The 16567-nt window shown below is 41.8% G+C and overlaps 1 protein-coding gene across 3 annotated transcripts in view; it reads left to right on the forward strand.

Moving 5' to 3' along the window:
• The window catches only part of bcas3 (BCAS3 microtubule associated cell migration factor), a 338917-nt gene that overhangs the window by 179845 nt on the left and 142505 nt on the right, over window positions 1–16567 (forward strand). The window contains exon 23 of one of the 3 annotated variants that reach the window (XM_039783703.1): window positions 3578–4019. The exons of the other annotated variants lie outside the window; for them this stretch is intronic. Within the exon in view, the coding sequence (XP_039639637.1) occupies window positions 3578–3588 (11 nt within the window). The 3' untranslated portion in view covers window positions 3589–4019. Of the gene's footprint in view, window positions 1–3577; window positions 4020–16567 lie in introns of those variants that run through there. 3 annotated transcript variants of the gene reach the window in all.

A 16567-nucleotide genomic window follows, 5' to 3' on the forward strand; every position in this document is an offset into this window, starting at 1 on the left:
AAAAGGGAGAACATTGGCATGGAAAGCGATAAAGTCTTAACCCTTGCTCCTCTGTGTAGTGGATTAAATGTAGCCTGTTTATTACGAGCTGGGGTTTGGGGAAAGAGGATAAAGTGGTCCCTCACCTCTACAAGAACAGCTCTGGGATTGTCATGGGATAGAGCCGATGCATTAGGGCTTGGTACTTAACATGCTGCTCTCAGTGGGAGCACAGAGAATGTGATCACTGAACATGTTGACTTGACCTTCCCTTTAATTAGGATGGCAGGAAGGTTAAAATTGGACAAGGGCCTGACAAAGAAGTCCTGGTCTGATTTACAGGTATCCTGTGTCACGGTGTGTCTAGCAACAAGTTTCTACAAATTGAGGACAGCGGGTGGCTTATGGCTGATAAACCCTTAGGGCAGACTAGGAAAAGTTTTTTGTTTTTTTTCCCCACTGCCTGAGGGAAACGTGGGAGACATCCCGAGAACTATTTTTTTTTGCATCCATAGGATTTTGTACAACATACTAAATGTTCTTATCTCATTTTGAAGGCCCATTTCCCATTATGGTAACACTTTCTTTGAAGGGCATGTCTGTAATGCATTTTAAGCACATCCATAAGACATTATAATGTATTTCTAAGGCTTCATAAAAGTCTTCAAAACATTTTTATAACCATTGTATTACAACTTATAACAAGGGTTGTTAAGTGTTATAAGTGGTTGAGATTATGTGTTATAGTTCAGCATTCATAAAGCTTTATACCTCCATACCAAAGTGACAACAGTGTTCGAAAGAAGAATGTGAGTCCTGGGTTACACAGCACATTATAACTGCCATAACTTTATCCAGTCATAAAGACACATGGAGAACTGCTCTAATATATCATAACAGATTATACATTCTAAGTTTCGGAAAGGTAATAATGTCTTATAAACAAAGCATGACTTTGTGAGCTTTAAGTGACAGCACTAAAGTTATTAGCAATTGTATGATATTATAAACTGTTACTGAGGACTTTATCCAGTATTTGCTGGCTGCAAGTCAAGTGTAAGACAAAAAAACATCACAATGATCATCAAAGCCATGTCAAGTCTGTATTTTTTGGAATTTTAAATAAAACAAGATCATGTTGACATCACACCAAACACAGTGGCCAATGGTACAAGCCTGGGGTAGTACTGGGAAATCTCCCAGGACATGTATGAATGTGCAACAGAGAGTGAAGCAGGGTGTAGCTGTAAATGAGCATGTGAGCTCAGCCAACCTACACTGGATAAATAAAAGTGGGTAAATGAAATAAAATACACTAGCTTGCGTTTAGCAACGCAACGAAAGGAACTGCCAGGGCCATCCAAAGACACCAGCTAACATGACATGACAGTTTGCATTGTTAATACAAGAGTCACCAGAAATAAAAAGACATTTGATAGCTCTGGTACTTAGCAATTTTTTTTTAAGATAATTTTTTAGGCCTTTATTTGACAGGACAGCTGAAGACATGAAAAGGGAGAGAGGGGGGAATGACATGCAGCAAAGGACTGCAGGTCAGAATCAAACCCGCTGCTTCGAGGAGCAAACCTCTATATATGGGCGCCCGCTCTACCAACTGAGCTATCCGGGCGCCCGTACTTTAAAATAAATTTGGGTATTTTATCAACCTGGTACCCCATCCAATAAAGAATTGTCGCAACCCAGCTACAGAAATGTTTAACCGAGTTGTTATCATTTTAAATGTAACTTAACAACCTTACAAGGTTTGTAAACATCAAAATGAGTAGCACTTAGTTGTGTTAATCAGTCAACTAGTGGGTCACTTCCTCCAGAGAGGAATAATAAACTGCAGGTGAAATAGAGATAGTTGTAATAGTAGGACATTCTGTTTTAATAATGTTTTGATGGCAGTGAAAGCTCGGAGGCATGGTGCCTCAGCTTTATGATGGGGTCGGCTGACTTTTTACCAGCAAGGTGCAGTGTATGTGGATGCATGTGTGTGGTGTCGTGTTGGTGTCCGCAAGACACAAATGTGTTCTTTGGCTCTCCTTTGCAGAAACAAAGGGAATGTGCATGTGTGTCTGATGTTGTCTTTAACAGTTTCACTCTGAAGCCTTGTCAGACATGCCATAATAAACACACACACAAACACTCACACTCACATTACTTCAGAGCCATTGTTTCTCACACAGCAGGGCACAGGGTCAATTGCTGGTTGTGGAGCATTATCAGCCTCCCTGTGTTTGTGTTTGTGTGTGTGTTTGTGTGTGTGTGTGTGTGTGTGGGTGTTTGTGTGTGTGTGTGTGTGTGTGTGTGTGTGTGTGTGTGTGTGTGTGTGTGTGTTTATATGCAGACATGCTCTCAGCTGAGGGAGCTGGTTCACGGGCCGGTCAGAGCCGCCTTATTTCCTTTTAATTGACTTAAGATGGGCAAACAAGACCTCAGCAAGCACACGGTACCCATTACACTCACACACAAGAAACACACAGCGCCAAGATGCACACTAATGAAGCACACGTACTGACACACACGCAGCCACAATTGCTCCTGCGTGTGTTAGCTGCTTTACAGTTCCATCAGACTAAATGAGGGGGTTGTGTTTTCCCAGTCAGCACTGTTGCCTTCCAGCCGCTTGCAGCTCTGCCAGAACTCATTCATGATCACCTTGCTGTATAATGTCCACCTTGGTTTAGTGACATGTTCTCCAAGCCAAGGTTATGATCCGAGAGGAGACTGTCTTGTTGCTTAGCAAAACTGAGTTTCACGTGACAGCTTGATAGCTTTCTGAAGCCCTTTTCACACATGGAACATGGTAATGCTTGGTGTAAGGCAGTGGTTTTTGGCGTTAACACTTCACCTATCGCTAACAATTCCATGTTTACTCCTTTCACACATACGACAGTTCTGAGGTGAGCAGTGTCGGGACTCACAAACTCTGTTACTTTAGCCAGTAACTAGTACACTAACGCATTATTTTTTAAATGAAATAACTAAATTACCGTTACTGAAAGGCTCGTTGCTTCGTTATTATCTCCACCATCTGCCAGGAGTAACTACTGGATTCCATCCTCTACACAGCTTCATATTGAGGGCGTTTCAGAAGCGGGGTGATTTTCCTGCCTGATTTTGTTGATTTAATAATTTTTCCTTCATTTTGTGCTTCATAATTACGTGTTGTGGCTTCGGCTTTTTGATGCATTCAGCCTAATATTGTTGTGCACATGACTTTATGACTTTATACTCAAGGACCTCTAGTGGTTTTGGTGATTCACAATGTGTAAAAAATAAACTTATTTTATTGACTGCTCTGTTTAGTACCGTTATCGCCTGCAAAATTGGGTACCTTATTCAGCTGCCTGCTGCTGGAGATGAGCAGAGAATCACTTTATCAAACCACCAGCTATCAGCATCTTCAGGGGCTTGCTGTGGCTACGTCCACTGCCAAATAATGCTGCATTTCTCCCTCACTCTTCAGCCTTCTCCATCCATGGATATGCATGCTGAGGAAAAACAAGCACACTTACAAAAGAACATGCACAGATATATATCACCAACACAGCTTTAAAACCCAACTTTATTTCCTGTTTGTCTCCTGCAGGTTATTCCTGAAAAGGAAGCTCCTCGCTCTCCAAATTACCATTTCAAATGATTTAATTTTTTTTCCTCGCAAGCATGCCTATCATTTTCATTGCCCCTTCATATATCCATCCATCTATCCATCCATCCTTCCCTTTCTCCCTCACTACCCAATCATTGTTTTATCATTGGTGTGTGAGAGAGAAGAGGACAGGCGAGAGGAGGAGAAGGAGGAAGAGAGGAAGATGGCCAGCTTTCTACTTGTCTGTCTTTGTTTGTCTGTCTCATGTTTGTCCAGGTATGGCCTCATAGAAAGTGGCCATTTTGAGCCCATGTCCATTTGATATTAATATGAAATGGTAATAAAAATAGAAATAGTTCCTTAGCCAAATTGAAATTTCATGTCAATATATCTTTCTATGTCAATTGCTGTCCTTAAAGTGATGGTTCGGAGTAATCCTTTGCACCATGACCTCGAGCCAAACACCCCCCCCCAGAAGCTTTTTTCACCTGGGTCTAACACTGGGAGAGTTAGCGTAGAGTAACGGACCCACGTTTGTATCTTGTAAGTTACCCCACTAATAATGCCCGAAATGATACCAAACGTCTACAAGTAGTACAAATAGGTTATGCTCTCATAAAACGATGGATTGGAAAGTTTGTAAGTACACCAGAAGTTTATGAACACTTGCCTGCTCTCTTCAGCTCTCTGTTGCTGCTGCTGCTACCTGCAGTTAGACGAGTGCTTAGGGCGCGTCTACAAATTACTACACGAAAAGAGTTACAACAAAAATATTTATTAATTCAATGATTAAATAAGGTAATGTCTCCAAACTTACCTCAATTATTACTTGTCTCCTGCTAGTTGTACTACAGCACTTACTTTAAAAAAAGTTAAATTAATAAATATTTTTGTTGCATCTCTTTTGGTGTTGTAATTGACGATCCTTCCTCGTCTTACAGCTGCAACAACAACAGCAGAGAGCAGAAGCCAGCAGGCAAGTGTTATTTACATAAACTTCTGGTGTACTAAAACTTTCCAATCCATCGTTTATGAGAGCATAACCTATTGGTACTACTTGTAGACGTTTGGTATCATTCATTCGGCAAATGGTCCTAGCCGATAGTCGCCTAAGCGCTATTCAGCTGATTACGCTACTCTACGCTAACTCTCCCAATGTTAGACCCAGGTGAAAAGAGCTTCTGGGGTGGTGTCTGGCTCGAGGTCATTGTGCAAAGGACCCTAGGGTGAATTACTCCGAACCATCACTTTAAGATGCTCTCGTCAAGAAAGCTGAATGTCATAACATTAACTCTGACAGAAGTCAGGATTGTTAAATGGTTAACCAATCATCCAGATTTGGTGATCACATTCCCACTGCAGCCTCGCCCCTATTTTCCACTGGAGACGTCTGCGCTGCGTTCCGGCCGCGTTACGACCCCCGCCAGCAATCGCGGCCATTCAAGTCAATGCTAGATATTCCCCCAGCCCCGCCGTAACGCTTCCCAGAAGCGATATGCGACAGGTCTATTTTCACGCGAACCGCGCCCGTTCGGACAGAGCGGGCAGGAAGTGAAACAGCAAGAGCATCCAGGCAATTTTACCAAAAGACACCCAGTATCGTATACGTCTCCTCTACAACACCACGGACGGCGAGATAGTCATCTTGGAGGTGGTAAAACATAATAGACATCATAGATCTGTGTGTGTGCTTGGAGTGGAAGGTAGATGCTAGCTTAATAAACATGATTGTTCTGTAAAGTACTTGTAGAGACAATAAAATCTTTGAGTCGGGTAGGCAGGACAAAACAAATAACGCCGTTAGTAACACCGTTATACTTAAATGCGTTACTCCCAACACTGTTCTTCACCACGATGCAAATTAAAACCACACACACAACGCTGCTTGAACGCTTAAGGGGGTAAGTTGGCCAGGATGTTTATGTTGTTGCCCAGCTGAGTCTCTGTTACTGCTCTCTCTTTGTATAACAAAATAGGTGATCACACAGTGTTGTGTGACAACAGACATATTTTAATTTTGAAATTACATCTGTAATTTGATTGAGAGTAATTAAAATAAATAAAAAATGTAGAGCACAGAAATCCAGGGGATTGAATGTTTCTGTGATACTGGAACCAGCACCTCTGGCAACAACAGTCAAACCACACTAAAAGTTAGTTAGATCAGCAGCTTACCCATATGAATGTTTAGTCAAACAGTAGTCTATATCCACGACGTTCCACTTCTGGGATTGCTCTCGTTCTACCGGAAATTCTGCCGGTTGTCACTCTTCTCAGATATCCATTTTCGGATGTCCCGTTACCTTCCACTTTCTTTGTGTTATAATTTTAAACTCCAGTGGATTTATAAGATTAACTGTTCCTCAGATCTCTGCAGGGCAAATCCAGACAGCTAGCTAGACTATCTGTCCAATCTGACTTTTCTGTTCCACGACTAAAACAACCTTTGAATGTATACACGTTCCACCAAAACAAGTTCCTTCCCGAGGCTATTTTGCAGCGGCACCGTGGCTCCACTCGGCGCTTAGTGCCACCCAAGACAATTGTGATTGGTTTAAAGAAATGCCAATAAACCAGAGCACCTTTTTCTCCCATCCCGGAATGCTGTGTGAACTAGCCAGACCCTCCTCCGCAGCGCTGTGGAGGCTGGTCTGGCAATGCGAGACTTAGTCAAACAGTAGTCTGGCTCAATGGAGGTACATTGCATATTTATCGCATATCTTACAGGCCGGATGTCCCTCCCCTTCCTCTGTCATCCGGGACTTAGCGCCACCCAGGACGGTCGTGATTGGCTTAAGGAAATACAAACAAGCCAGAGTGTTTATTCCCCTATCCCAGAATAGATAAGTGGTGTACCTGGACCATACTCCAGCGCTGACACAGCGCTGTGGAGATAGGTCTAGCAATGCGCAACTCGTCAAACAGTAACTGTAACTCTAATTACTAAATTGTAACTTGAATTGCAGCCACCGAATTCACTGTTTGAAGGAGGTTTCTGTTGGCGTTTACAAGCAGGGGAACTTAATGTAGTGGCCACTGGGTCTGTTTATTATATCATAATTTGTGTAAGCCCTGAGGAAAGCGATGGATAAGTCATTTTATGTGCTTAAAATTAACACCCACAAGTGTCTAAAAAAGTAGCAATGAAGAACAATAGAACCATGTGTTAAACATTTTGAAGAAGAAATGCAGCTGAAATATGCATGGCAACATATGTTTTTGTATTTATTAAAAGAATGTGTAATACCAATTACTCAGCCAGTAAAACTTAATACGATGAAGTCATTAGGTTCCCAGAGCCAAAATTGCTTCCTCATAAGAAGCATTTGCACAGTCCTCGCGGCCTTCAGTTGACAAGAGAGACTGAAGCAAAGTGCGCTGGGCTCAGCTGTCTCTTGTATCGTGGGACAGTTTTTCTAAGGAGCAACTCGCACAAACACATACTCAACACACACTCGGCAGCATTTGCTTTTTAGGCAGAGAATAAAGCACGTATTGTACATCCAGCTCAGGATGAGATGGAAAGGAGGGTTGCATTATAAAGGAGGAAGGGCACTTGTGTATACTGAGGAGCGGGCAACATGGTGTTTGTATGGGGCTCCTAGTGTTCCAGTGTTGTTCTCTTCAAGCTGCCCATATTAATATGCATACAGTACCACTTTCGGTTCAAACATTCACATCAGATTGTCATTATGAACACACACACTCAACCTTTTTAAATCTCCGCATTGTTCCTGTATTTTTTTTTTTAAGATTATTTTTTTGGGGCATTTTAGGCCTTTATTTATATAGGACAGATGAAGACATGAAAGGGGGAGAGAGAGGGGAAATGACATGCAGCAAAGGGCAGCAGGGTGGAGTCGAACCTGCGGCCACTGCGTCTATAAATAAATCTCAATATGGGCGCCTCCTCTACCAGGTGAGCTACCCGGTAGGCCATGTTCTTTTCAAATTTAACAAAATTCAAAGGTCAGGTTTTAGTTATTATTATTAACAGAAATGGTACCTGACACCCCTAACTAGCAAAGAAGATAAACCCAATTTCCTTTCAGCTCCTGTGTAAGTGTTAGCATGGAGTCTGCTATCACTTAGCATACTGTAGTTGGGCTAAACTTTTTGTATGGAGCCCAGGAGTACATACAGTAGCCAGTAGGAGATGTTATAGTCTGTGTTTTCATCACAATTGGGTGATCTTCAAAAACCTTCAGTAATCTTCTTTATCTTTTGTTGTTATCGTACATATGTGTCAAATACAATTTCTGTATTTTAGAGCCTTCAGGACTGTGATTTGAGGTCTAGTTTGGTTGGTTTTTAAACAACCATTAGCTTTATCCTGTCTGTAATAACTAGTTGTATTTTAAATTCACTTATAAATATGCTGTAAGCCATTTGTATTGTTTTCAGTGAAAGTTATTGTGTCAATTCTACATTAAAATGTATATGTTTTACCTTAAGCTGGGAGTTTTTAAGTATGTGCCTGGACTCACACGCATACAGCCACTCACACTACACCATCGTTTCTCAATTCCAGCTCATATAAGCATTACACTAAACTTTTGTGTTGTGTGTGAGGACATGGGACAACCTCCCATCATGTAGGCCCCTGGCCCTGGGGCGGTGTGTTTGTGTGACGGCGTCCACACGACAGGAGCCAAGAATGGTGTTTGTGTGCATGTGTGTTTTGTATTATTTATACATACAGTATGGATGAAGGAGTGTTTGAAGGTGGTCGTTTTTAAACTAAATAAATAACTGGTTGTGGGACACACACACACACACACACACACACACAATGGAACTTAATTCATTCCATAAAGTAAGTATCCATTTATTTCATAAAGTGTTTTTATTAAATATTCACATAATACGATTTTTTCGGGCCGACTCCTCTGCTCTGAATCCCCTGCAAGTGTAGCTCTGTAGATCGGGGTGGCCTGCCTGCTTTTCGATGTGGATGATCACTTTAAAAGGTGTATATACAGTTGGTTCGTGGTGGTGTGTGAGAAGACCGCTTCTCACCACCACCACCTTTTTGTCTTCCAAAATGTCTTGCCTCCGGCGTCTTCCTCGTGCTGTGTTCGTTCCAGCTCCAGAGCCCGCTAGGTTAATAATAACAAGTATGCCTTGTTAAATAGATGGACACAGTTTTTATTTTGTATTTTTCACATGCTGCTCACTTATACAGTAGTTCAATGCTACACTGGGCAAAATACAAAACATTTTCCAAAAAAGCAAATGAATGCTTTATGTCTCTCTATCCAAGTTAGAAGCTGAGAGGACATTTGATTATCTGACATCACTTTAATGATTTAAGGGTAACGAAGACCATACAACTTTGAAAAACTCAACTCCTTAGCTCTGGCCGACAGTAGGGGCCACCAAGTGTGACATGTAATAGTGCAACTTTAGTATAAGAAATTGATTTACTTCTTTTATTTATTTTAATTTTATCATGAGTTAAATCGTAGTATTCGGTAGGCCTTAAAACCTGAACCCTGCAAACACCCTGTGTCCCTGAGTTCATATTCCACTGTGTACAAGTTGGCGTTGCACTCCTCTCCCAATTTGAACCATTACTCTCCACTTTGTAATCAGCTCCAACAATTATAACCTCGCAGTGTGCCTCTGATTACTGTCCTGGTGTATTTTGGACTGTTCTGGGAATCCAGAAAAAAAACTGATACTGGTCCCAGCAGAACTCTAGGTTACACATTTACAGTAACCCTGTCTGTGTGTGTGTTTGTGTGTGGGTTGCTGTTCGTTTGAAGTGCTCATTCCCTCCAAATTACAGTGCTGCCATAATGAAGTATTACCATGCGATTCCTAGGCAGACCAATACAAAGAGTGAGCTGTGTGTGTGTGTGTGTGTGTGTGTGTGTGTGTGTGTGTGTGTGTGTGTGTGTGCGCGTGTGCGTGTGTGCGTGTGCGTGTACTGTGTACTGTGTACTGGACACTTGAGGTGAAAGTTAAAATGGTATTTCTAAGCACAAAGTATCTGCCCATACAAAGTGTATATGTGTGTTTGTGTGTGTTTGTTTGCATGTTTTTTATGATGCAAGTAGAAAAATAGATTGTGTGTAATGCAGTCCCACTGTGCCGAGGCGAGTGTTTTTTGTGTGTGTAACAATGCGTATGACTCTGACTTTAACAAAGGCAGTTGCGTGAGTGTCCTCCCAGTTGTGTCTCTAAATGTGTGGATCCACCAGCCAGCTGTGACAAAGCTCAGTTTGAGCTCACCCACATACACTCGGAGGTGCAGACCTCTTTGGCTGCAGGCTGTGCTGGTCTCACCTACGGCCTCCCTGGCCTGCTGAATGTTGCATGAGGCCCGGCCACCTCATACATAGTGCATAAGCACAAACATGCCATTGGATGATATACATACTGCATTGGCACCTGTACCCACCTTCACAAGCATCCAATCCATTTTTCATTAACACATGCGGTGGGACCACTGTTTGAGGACAGGAAAGTAAGTGTGATTGGAGCGCTTTTTTGCTATTGTTTGTTAGAGACGGTGGATTTTGTCTTTTGTTGTCTCCCTTATGGCGCTGTACACTTTTAGCAGGATTTGTTGTTGTTGTTTCATTGTTTGCTGCTGCTGCTACTCGAGAGAGATTTCATTTTACGGATTTAGCATTTATTTAACGCTGCACTAAGCAATGTTGTGTTTTTATATTTACAATGGATGAAATTAGTCACATGTTGTTCATTGGGAACAACCCAGAGATAGCTAACACCTAATTCTACAGCTATACAGAGCTTTTCAGCCTCTTTTTGACAATCGTTTGGTTTTACCGGCTCCCAAACCCCACTCCTTTGATACCTTTACCGATACGTAAACTTGTTTTTTTTAGTGTTAATATCACAGATTTGATTATGCTACATTTACATTTTTTTAGCTTGGGGTCAAAAAGTCAATTAATGCTACAGTATATGATTTTCTGATGGAGCCTCCAGCTCCATCCCATGACACACAAGGTGCTGAAATCAGCCGTGCTGTCACTATGGCTGCTTTCAGCTAACATCTCTTGCTCCCAGCCAATGACCTATCTAGCTTCTGCATTATAGCTAGCGTGCTAACAGCAGTGGGGCCAAGCACCCTTTAGCAAGTCTCCCCTGCAAAGCAGAGTCTCCTAAATGAAAACCATTCCCCTCCGCCTGCTTCCAGAGCTCTGCTCAGGGACAGGAGCCGTGGGGTCAGCAGCTGGTGGAGGATATGGCAATTGTTTATGAAAAGAAAAAAAAAAAAATGCTTTCTCAAGCCCACCAAAAACACACACACTTAGGGGGAAAAAGCCTCTGCCTCTGAACAGCCAACAGCTGGGAAGGGTTGGGAGTAGCCTGGAGGCTGGCAAGTCACCCCCTCCCCAGTCCAGATGGGGGAGGTTAGGTTGAGGCTAGTTGCGGCCCACCCCACCCCACCTCCTCCTCCTCCCCCCCCACTTCCCAAACTTCCCATTCCCATTAAGAGGAGGCTGAAGATTGCGGAGGAAGGGAAAGGAGGAAGAAAAGCAAAAGAGCATGACTGCTCTGTTTTTCACCCCCAACCCTCCCTCCGTCTTCAGCCTAATCAAATAAAGCAGGAAGCTTCCGAGACGGAAGAGGAGTGTTTATTGATATTTGTGTGAGCTCCTTCACCCCCTCTCCTGTCCCTGCTGTTTATTTTCTGTCCACCACTTTTGAAAATTTTGATATCGTCAATGTTTTCAGCTCATATATCATGTCTATCTGGATGTTTGAAAGCTACTGAGGCAAAAAGGTTATGTTTCCTTCAGCTTCTAACAGTCTACCATTATCTTAAATTGAGCCACTGGGAAATGACACACCAACTCGACATCCGTTGCAAAATGGCTTTGACCAGTCAATTTATTGTACTAAAAGGGTGTCATATGAAATAAAATGGCCTTAAATAAGAATTGATGACCCTCTCCATCTATACCATTGGTTGGACATTAAGGGGCAGACGCTGCTCACACTGGAGCCAAGAAAAGCCTGTTGAGAGAATTGGTTTACTGCTGCTTACCTTTTAGTGCTTTAAAAGTTGAAATTGCATCTTTAAGACTCAACTCAAAAGTGGCCTTTAAGTGGAAAATTATGTTGGGAACCGGATAGATACCTTAGTGCAGATCTTTTGTAAAACAGTGCCAAGAAAGAAGGGCCATCATCCAACGTAAAGGAAGACCGACTCAGGAGTTTAAAGTGGCCATATTATGCTCATTTTCAGGTTCATCATTGTATTTAGAGGTTGTACCAGAATAGGTTTACATGGTTTAATTTTCAAAAAACACCATATTTTTGTTGTACTGCCCATTGCTGCAGCTCCTCTTTTCACCCTGTGTGTTGAGCTCTCTGCTTTAGCTACAGAGTGAGGCATCTCCCTTCTGTTCCATCTTTGTTGGGAGTCGCACATGTGCAGTAGCTAGGTAAGGCTTACAATTGCTAGCTAGCTGTTTCTCCAACTTCGGCCTGTACGAGTCAGGATTAGCCGGGAGACTTCTTCTAAACGAGGACGCACTTCCAACTTTGCGTGGAATACCTGCAGGACAGGGACATGTAAGTAGTTCTAGTACAATTTATTTTGTATATTAGGGTGAATTTGTGTGTGTTGTAGCAATGTTTTGCCATTGAGAACGAGCTAGCATGCTAGCGCAAGCATGCCCACGGTTAGCCCCCTCGTTTCGGCTAGTGACGTAGAAAGCTGTGCAGATTAGCTCACCCGGAGACTGAAGGCAGGACACATTCAGAAACCATATCTCACTCAAAACAGCATGGATGGTTTTTTTTTTCAAAGTTTGTATGCGTGTGGAAGCACCAGAGACACAAAATAACACCCCAAATCCCAGAAAAAGTGATTCTTTCATAATATGGGCACTACTAAATCTAGTAACCCCCTCCTCGAAAATGTTATCATGCTAAGACATTCTGCATTTAATGGCAGTAAATATCCTCAATTGGACTTGAAAATTATTAGCCCCATACATGTCTCGAGGACACTTCCTATGTAAACGCATGAGCATAGACTCCAGCAAGTTTCAAACTTTTATAAGGCCATATATAACCTAAGAATAACCACTAAGTGGTTTCACTGATGTAAAAATCATCTGCGCAGCCATTTTAAAGGAAACCATATTCATTTTAAAGCTTCATATTTTATGATAAACTTTAATGTTGTGATATGCAGTGTCAAAACAGATTGTAGGTTAGGATGCCAAAGTGGGATGTCAGTTTTCCAATACCAATATCCAGTAGTCGTCTCTTTAAAGTGCAGCGAACCCTTGTAAAACCAGTTTGGCACCGCTGAGAGGATCTGCTGTTTGAATGGCGTGGTGCCTTGAGTAACAAAGGGAAGCTTTTTCTTGAACTGCCACTGTGAGAGCCTGTCTTGTTATTTTCAATGGTCCTTTTGTTAGAGGTCATTGAGAGGCGACAGCTTAATTTCCCCTCAAGCCATCCATGTGTGTGTGAGTGTGTGTGTGCATGCTGCTACTTTCTGACATATCACTCATCATACCATTGTGCCTGTGTATGTGTGTTTGTAGACAGAGTGCAGTAATCCAAGCCTACCTGCAACCCTGTGGGCTCGCTGCTGACTGCTCCCTAAAGGTCAGAACTCAGGACCTTTGGGGTCCGGGGCAGATCAGTGTCCTGGGGTGCTGTTGTCTCTCTCCCGTAGGCATCCCACACCAACATACACACCAGACAACTTCCTATTCACACATGTTCATGTAGTACGGAGCCATTAGGCAAAGAAACCTTGTGTGCACACATCCTAAATGTAGACACACACGCATGCACGCACACACACACACACACACACACACACACACACACACACACACACATACACATTCACACCAAGTTGTTGGAACCATGTTTATGGATTTGTTTTAAATTTACATATTTAAATGTATACTATGCAGGATTTGACTAAAAAACTATGTATAGACTAATACAAAAATAATCCCACTCAATCATCACTTATGACCCACTAGTGTTTGTGTGTGTGTGTCCGTATCTACAGAGACCCTGCCCGCTGCCGGTATTTTCTCTTTTTTGCGGGACATTTATGGGCATCAACTAAGAGCCTTTGGGCCCTGTGTGGGTGGGTAACCCCCAGCCAATAACAGCGTGCAGGTTGTGCATCCCTTTGTCATTCCCAGGTACCACCGCTTTATCACTCCCCTCAGTTTAGAGTTTAACCGACACACACACAGACACAGACAGGATGAAGCTGTGCATTTACACAAAATAGGCAATGCAACACCTTCTTGCGGAGGACGTTTGTGTGTGTGTGTGTGTGTGTGTGTGTGTGTGTTTAAATAAGAATTGATGACCCTCTCCATCTATACCATTGGTTGGACATTAAGACGCTGCTCACACTGGAGCCAAGAAATGCCTGCTGAGAGTATTGGTTTACTGCTGCTTACCTTCTAGTGCTTTAAACGTTGAAATTGCATCTTTAAGACTCAACTCAAACTTTTTGTGTGTGTGTGTTTGTGCTTTAGAACTTAACCGCCGTGAAACAGAAAATATATTTATTCCTCTGATTCACAGCTTTGTTCGGCGCCCCCTCTCTTCATTCACTCTCTAGCTCACTTGAATGCTGTGTTTTATAGACAGAAATAAAGACAGGAATCAAGGGATAGAAGGGAAAAGGAAACAAAGAAGGTATAGAAGCTTGATTGTCATTATAAATAAATATAATTATGGCTTTAGGCTTCCAACACTATAAGCCAAGTCAAGCCCTAACACACACATGCATGCACACACACATCGTAGAGAAAGCCATTTGCAGGCTGTAATTGTGAGGTAATGGAGGTTAGTCTGAGAGGGGTGAGAGCTGAAAGGTCAGGAGTGGGTTGTCGGAGAGGCCTCAGCCAGCAGTCATCAACCAGGGTCATGTCACTTGTTTGTGTGTGTGTGTGTGTGTGTGTGTGTGTATGTATGTACCCATGTGTGTCAAAAATAAGAACAGCAAAGCCGTTCAGCCCTTTGTTAAAACACGCGTCACTAGCCATGTTTCCATCCACACGTTTTTATGCGAATTAAGTGATATAGAATGAAAAATGCCTTATGGAAACAGTCAAATTTGACTGAATTTCATGAATATCGACACAAACTTTGTACATTCGATCTCATCGAAGTTTCTCTTAAACGTTAAACGGCGTATGCGATAAACGCTGCTTGAAAAGTTATTTGCCGAATAAATATTGAATTGCTATTTTATGGTTGCAACCGGCCATAAAACGAAGAACAAAAATAAGTTTTATTCATTCCTGCCACGTATTTCCGCCTTCTTTGCAGACATGGCGGGTGTCAACAAAGACAGATAGAAGTGAATGAAGGAGGAGACTGAGAGACTTTTTAAATGTATTTTACGAGCAAAATATAACGGCTATTTTAGGTAGCAAATTTCGCTGTCGTCTGGCATTTACATTGCATCTGCATCATCATAGCGATGTTTTGATAGCGTCGTTGTTGTCTTATCATATGCGAAAATGAATGGAAACACCTTCCAATGTCTCAAATCAATTGGATATGCCACCGATTTGATCGCAAAAACAGCATGTGACGTCATCACGCACAGGTATTTATTCGTTTTAAAGCTGTTGGATATAAACACACTTTCACCGGCTTTATTCGCATTAATGTTTTTAGCGTACTTCAAATAATTCGATTGACAAGTGGATGGAAACATAGCAATAGTTTTGCACTGGAAATATGTTGAGGCAGAAAACAGGCATACACACTCATAAACACACTTCTCCCAGTTTCTATGAAAACAGAAAAAAAAAAAGATCTGTTTTGAAATTTGGACATCACTTTATATTACCTCGAACCACCCTCCCCTGAAGCCCAGCTGTGTGTCACTTTACAGCACACACACAGGTGTAATTCTAGCCCTCCAGTTCACCCTCTAAGCCTGCCTGCACTGCTACAATCCCCTCACCTATTAACATATGTAAGAGCTACAAGGTCTCACCTTTAAAGAGAAAAGCCAGGCCGCCCTGCAAGTTCCTTATTCTTCAGCCGTGTTGAATTAGACAAAAACAGATCTGTGCTTTCCCACACTGCCATCCAACACTGCACGCTGCTCACTTACACTCTAAAGATGGCTGCAGCCGTCTCAACAGATAACGCAGGGCTTTTTTGCAACACATTAACCTATAATACATATAGTCTTGGTTAACAGTAGATTTCTGTTTGTCTGAACTTTTTCAAATATAGAAATCATTACATTTGATTAGATTAAACTTTATGGTCATTTCACAGAGTACAAGTACTGAGACAAGGAAATGCAGTTTAGACACAGAACACAAATCATCATTTAGACCCAAAAGTCTAATTGAATATCTAGACAGGAGTCATGAGGTCCAGTGTTGGCAGGAAGAGCACAGTAAACAAGACAACATTCTAATTAATGTTCATTATCCTTTGGGGTCACATCCAAGTCGCCCCGAAAATGTTATTAAAAGAGAGGGGGTGGGGGGAAGAAACTTTAATTCTTGCTGTAGCTTTCATTTGAGGAGCAAGTATATCACTCAAAGCTGATTATCAGCCCTAACTCTGTTTAAGAACATCAGCATTATTTTGAATGTTAGGTCAAATATACAGTATCTTGTTACCTGAATTTAAGGTGTATTGAAAGAAAAAAATTAAACCACGTACATACATAACATAAGTGCATAATAAAACACTGCTGTGAACACCAGGATCTGGGTGATCAGCTGACAGCTGGCCAATGATAATGAAGATGTTGTCCTTTCCTATACTCAACATGTAGAAATACAGTAGATCACATACAAGGCAAAGTTGAGCACAATTTTATTATTCATTTTAATAAGAAAACAGAGCCTAATTTGCTATAATGAATGTTTTAACGTGACAGAAGTATTCAGAGACCTTTCACTTAAGTAAAATTAAGAACCCTTTGATGTAAAAATCCAGTAGTTAAAGTCCTTCAATTAAAATTTGCTCATTCTTTTT

Source organism: Perca fluviatilis, chromosome 2 (genome assembly GCF_010015445.1).
Source record: "Perca fluviatilis chromosome 2, GENO_Pfluv_1.0, whole genome shotgun sequence".
Classification (NCBI taxonomy): Eukaryota; Metazoa; Chordata; class Actinopteri; order Perciformes; family Percidae; genus Perca; species Perca fluviatilis.